The sequence below is a fragment of the Corylus avellana genome, chromosome ca2, assembly GCF_901000735.1.
Source record: "Corylus avellana chromosome ca2, CavTom2PMs-1.0".
NCBI lineage: Eukaryota > Viridiplantae > Streptophyta > Magnoliopsida > Fagales > Betulaceae > Corylus > Corylus avellana.
In genome coordinates, this window is record NC_081542.1 from 49,069,455 (window position 1) to 49,075,287 (window position 5,833).

Here is a 5,833-nt window from a genome sequence, read left to right on the forward strand (position 1 = left end):
CACATTAGAAATTTCTGACGTGTGACACGTGGCACGTCAGAAAACTAATATATATATATATACACATTTATATAGCATTCTGACGTGGTGGTTTGCCACGTCAAAAAATTTTCTGACGTGGCAAACCACTACGTCAGAAAATTTTCTGACGTGGCAAATTTTGTAACGTCAGAAATTATATTATTTTTAAATTTTTCAAATTTGTAATATTTTTCTGACGCTCCAACATCTAAAACGTCAGAATTTTCTGACGTGTCACTATTTACATGTCAGAAAAAAAATTTCTGACATTTTAAAATTTGCACATCAAAAATTTTCTGACGTGGCAACAAAGTAGGTACTGTAGCCACGACAGAAAAATGTCCTTTTTTTTGTAGTGTGGAGAGGATCCAAGTCCTGGGCGAGTCCTCCTTCTTTTTTTTTTTTTTGGTATTTTAATTCTGAGAAGTGTTACACATTTCAAATTTTATTCTCAAAAGTTGGTTCTCAAATGTTATGTTACTATTTTATGAAATTTATTATTTTGAAAAATGTATCACCAATTCATAAGATGGTGATACATCATTTGGGAACCAACTTTTAGAACAAAAATTTGGGATATTTAGCATTTAATTCTTAGTATCCCTTCCCAATTTTCTCATACTTGGTTTTTATAAAATAATTTTCACCTAAGACCAAAAAGACAAGAACACCATAGCATTTTCCTATTATTAATTTAATTATATGGTTCTTACTTGGTAATTTAATAGAATATTATGCTTGGGCCGGGCTTAAGGCAAGCAAGAAAACAGGAACACCAAAATAAGCTGAGCCACGTGCAAGCCCCTTAAGAGTCTTGCTAGAAGATGACGAAAAGAGCCCTATGGAATCATGGGCTGGCCCATGTTACACCTGCACTTCTATATCTTTTGGGCGCATAATTGTAATAGCCCATCTTATACAAAACAGAATTTTTTTTTTTTTTAATGGCTAATCAAAAGGCAGATCAGTAATGTCACGTCAGCAAAGTAGGCTACAAGTGTGATTTATAACATTACTATTAAAAAATGTAATAGATCACACTTTTATCACACCACGCTCATACCATGCTAATGTGCCATGTACCAATCATCTCTCATAATTTTTTTTTTTTTTAAACAAGATCTGACCCAAAGGTTAATTAGAACTTTCAGACTTGCAGTTCAACAAGATAAAATAGTAGTGGGATAAAAGTGTAATTTCTAGCATATTTCTTTTGATACTGATAACAATTTTCTTTTAATAAAAGATTTGATATTCATAACATTTTTTTTCTTCATGTAATGTCTATCTATATAGAATTATACGTGATATCACGAAGATCTCAACTTTTATTCTTTTTATATTTCACCCTGGTCAATCAATTCTTGAAAATTTTTATTTTAACTATAATAGATCCTTAATTAGCATGATTTCTAAGATTACTATTATCCTAATCTTAGTATGATTATAAAAGTTCAGGAAAAAAAGAGATGGGGAAAAAAAATAGTTACTATTGACTTGAGGCATTGTTTATTTGTTGGTACCAAACCAAATCATGAGTTTAGATTTGATTGAGTTATGAAATACTAACCAAGTCCAGCTCGAGAACAGACAAAGTACTTGATCAAAATCTGACACGAAATTGTCCACCCAACACAAAATGTCATATCATTCAAGCCGAAAAACTATTTAAAATTTTGGAAAAATTGCAGATTTTGATGACTTCTTGGTACCCCATTTTCTGGTTGGTGCCAAGAAAAAAGTCTTTATCATTGGTTGGAGACCATGGACCAACCATGCCAATCATTGACCTCAAAAAAGATAAATTAACAGGGTATTAATCATATGATTGACTTTCAGATTGTCATGATCGACATTAACTAGAATTAAGAAGAGCTTTAATCATGGTAGGATGAGTTTGATGATGATGATAACATGCCTACTTTATTTACAATTTAATCCACCTGAAAAAGAGTCCACTTGTGAAATTGAGTGAAAAAGAAAAAGTTTAAGCCCCATTAGATTATAAATCCCACTTTTTTAATCAATAGTTACTGTTGGTTATTCCTTTTCCCTTTCAAACAAAAGGTAATTCACTCTTTTCTTCTTCTTTCCCTTGGGCTGGAGAAAGAATTAATGGCTCATCCGACATTGCTGGAAAGCAAACTTCTCATTGTTGGCACAATCAGTGGATTAACTTTCGTTTGAAGGGAAAATAAAATAAAATAAAAAACAATTTTTTTGGGTGCTTAGGGAGGGATTTGTGATTCTTAAAAATAATTATTTTATTATCGTGAGCATCCGATTAGCTTAAATGATAATTTTTTTTTTTTTTTTTTAATAAGAAACTTACCAATATGTATGGTGGACCCATCAGCCTAAGGCCCAAACATATGAGAGCCGTTGGTTGAGCACCGACCTCCTCAAGTGGAGCAAAGGTGAAAGAGGATCTGGTTTACATGTTGTTATCATGTATGCTGTAATAAAAGCAATGGTTAAGATTGAATCTCTCAAAATCTCTTTTCATTTTCTTCTTCTTATTAAAAGCTTCTAAAAGTAAGTCAACTTTGAAATTCAATCTTAACCGTTGTTTTTACTACAACATACATGTAAAATAACAGTATGTAAGCCGAATCCGAAAAAGAAATTTCACCACTGAAAGAGGGGAAAAAAAAAAAACACAAAATTAGATATGAATTATATATATAATAATATAATATTAAATGGTGCGAGTAGATGAACCGCATACCCATTTTTTTTTTCTTTTTTTAATTTATTTTATTCAAAGCGAGAGAGGGGGAAAAGGGGATACTGCATACCCTTAAACGGTTTATTTTCGTCAAATTTTAAGAAAATCCTCCCTATTCGAATAATTTTGTATTTTTTATTTTTGACATGTTGGAGGGAAATGGGGGAGAAAGATTCAATCTTTCGACCTCCGCTTCATGAAGTGTGGCTTCCAGCCGCTAGAGTTAGGATTGATCGTAATCAAATTCGAATACCATTAAATTTAATTGATTTGATTACTGTACTTATCTTCAACTTTACCTATTTCAATTCTTTTATAAATATAAGTATTTTGTATTGATAAAAAAAAAAAAAAAAAAAAATTAAAAAAAAATTAAGAAATAAAAGAAAAATGTAACATTTTGGACTGTGATGGATGTCGGCACCAACCACCTGAAAATCATTGTCTCCAATTTCTTTGTTTATTTCGATTTTATATTATATTTTTGGTTTCCAATTTAGTTTTAATTTTTTTTCCTCCTCTTATCATTTTTGTCTCTAATTTTCACGTAATATAAGAGTTGATTCACTCGTTCTCTATGATTCTTCTCCGGTGGTGATTCTTTTATCGGGTAGCAATGCCTTGCCAAAACCATACTCAAAGTCAAAGTTGTCGTGTGTCGTGTATTCTCATTGGTCAAGAACACCAAATCCTGTGCCGTGGACGAAGCCCGAGCAGCAGCTTCAACTTCTTCCAGGTAATCGCTTCTTAAATCTTCCAACTTTCAAACATCAAAACCATTTACGTACAGATCACACATATAAACCAAACCAAACCAAACACCCACCTAAAGATTCCGGTTAGCTTGAACATTATAAATAGATACTATATAAAAGAGAACAAAAAAAATGGTTAGGTCGTACTGTAATATGATTCTACTTACGTACGCCAATGAGAAATGCCACATGGCAAAACCTAGGTTCACGCGCCGGCTTCAATGGCTTTTGACTTCGTTTACAGGCCGGCGAACAGCATCTTTAAGGAACGAAAACTACAAAGCTACTTATTATAGTACTTCTTTAATATTAAAGTTGACAAAAAAACTAAAAGAAAAATTGCTCCTCTTGCTCCAAGTTCAAGACAAGCCAAGAAGAAAGAAGAGAAGAAACTCTGGAAAGTACCCAATTCTCTCCCTTTTGTTATCTTCTTCTTCTTATTCTTATTCTTCTTCTTCTATAATTGTCCTTAGCCTTCTCAGACTCTCAAAATACGGAGCTGGCTATGACCTCATAGACCCAGACCCAGTCTTTATTGACCTCTCAAATATGAAAAATACTGTTTTTTTTGGACCCCATTGCTCCCTGTATGGTATTGTCACTTTCGCTTCTGTGAATTAAAACTTAAGAGGTGGGGTTTTGCTGGTCCTTGAAGAAGCTCACGGGATTTCCATTGATAAGCCGCCCTTCACTCACTCTGATCCAATCCTGTAGGTCTTATTAATAATCCACACACGAAAACCTTTCTATGTGTTTTTATTCGTTTTTGGCTTCTGGGTTTGCGTGAAAATGAGTCAACTCGGTGTCATGTTGCAGGAATCGGTGGTAAGAGAAAGGGAGACGAGAACGATTCTGTGTTTTCTGAGGGAGGAAATGGACGGCGTGGATGGAGCGAGGAGGCGGAGGAGTCTGAAGGAACGGCTGGGATTGAAGGGGATGGGCTGTTGCGGCGCAAAATGGGGCTTCGGAGCCAACACGGTGAGAGGCGACGACGAAGACGAAGAAAGTCAACAAGAACAGGTGATCTATGAGGGTCAGGATCTGCCGGAGAGAAGTTCGGACCCTGCTTGTACGGAACCGGTTCCGTCTGGTTCGGGTATGAACTTGGCGGCGGCTCTGGCGGCGGAGCGACACTTCCGGGCGTCGTACGAACCGGAGCAGGCATCGCAGGAACCGGAGGCAATGGCTGGGGAACCCACGGGTGATAACCAGATGGATACTGGAACCGCACCGGGAACACCGTTGAGAGTATCGTTGATGAGGCTGCTTGAGGAAACAGCGGTCGGTGGAGATGAGGGGGAGGCGATGCAGAAAGAGAAAGTACCCGGAGAGCTGGGCAGTGATTCAGTGTGCTGCGTGTGCATGGTGCGGAAGAAAGGGGCAGCGTTCATCCCATGTGGGCACACTTTTTGCAGGGTGTGTTCGAGGGAGCTGTGGTTGAATCGAGGCTCTTGTCCCCTCTGCAACCGTTCGATCCTCGAGATCCTCGATATCTTCTAAGATCAGTGGCCACAGTGCCTCGTGATCCGTGTGAGTGTCTTTATTGGGAGGAAAATTTTATAAAGGATTTCAATATGGGCTTATATATAATTATGTGGAACATGAATTTGATGAATTTGTTGTTATTTATCGTTCTTTATGTGAAAATTTTCATCTTCATTTCTAAAGGATTCTAACATTTTTTCTTGTGGGTTCAAATTATTCAAAAGACATAATTTTTTTCTAAATTAGTCTAAAAAAAATATTTTTCAACCCATATAAAATAGTGCTAAGTGTCTATAAACATTTAATAAACACGTTAAATTTAGTTTAAGTTAGTAAACTGCTATTAATGATCAAGGTTAAGAATTTAATGTGCATTTTAAGTATTTATAGACATGTCTATAAATACTGATCCCTATACTTTCGACAGTCAACACATGTTAGAAAAAATTTCAGACGTGTCAAACACCATAAAACGTCAGAAATTTCCGGTCAAGAAAAAATTATTTTTTTTATAGTGTACACTTGACACTATTTTACATGAATTGAAAGATATTTCCTCCAAAACTGATTTGAAAAAAATTTATGTTCATTATTCAACACATAAAATATGTGACTTATGGAATTGGAATCAAGTTAATATACACTCAAAAAAAAAAAAGAGTTGGACCAAAGCTTTCACATTAAAGTATGGGCTTAACATATTCTTGCTCCTTGCAATGATACGAGATAATTGGGCATCACTAAATATTTGGGCCTTGGAGCATTCATGCTCTAGCCTTACCCAAATTGAAGTTGAGCCTGGATAATATTTTGGATTTAATTGGGATGAGTATCTCTAGCTGAG

The 5,833-nt window shown here is 35.4% G+C and overlaps 1 protein-coding gene across 2 annotated transcripts; it reads left to right on the forward strand.

The window, feature by feature from the left end:
- The first annotated feature begins 3,839 nt into the window (after positions 1 to 3,839).
- Positions 3,840 to 5,119, forward strand: LOC132170369 (uncharacterized). 2 transcript variants are annotated; one of them, XM_059581325.1, is made up of 2 exons: positions 3,840 to 4,214; positions 4,321 to 5,119. In XM_059581325.1, the coding sequence occupies exon 2, from the start codon at positions 4,378 to 4,380 to the stop codon at positions 5,002 to 5,004; it is 627 nt and encodes a 208-aa protein (XP_059437308.1). In that variant the 5' UTR covers positions 3,840 to 4,214; positions 4,321 to 4,377; the 3' UTR covers positions 5,005 to 5,119. The 2 variants fall into 2 exon arrangements, with proteins under 2 accessions (XP_059437308.1, XP_059437307.1); XM_059581324.1 differs by lacking the exon at positions 3,840 to 4,214 and having other exon boundaries at positions 4,225 to 5,119.
- The last annotated feature ends 714 nt before the right edge of the window (positions 5,120 to 5,833 follow it).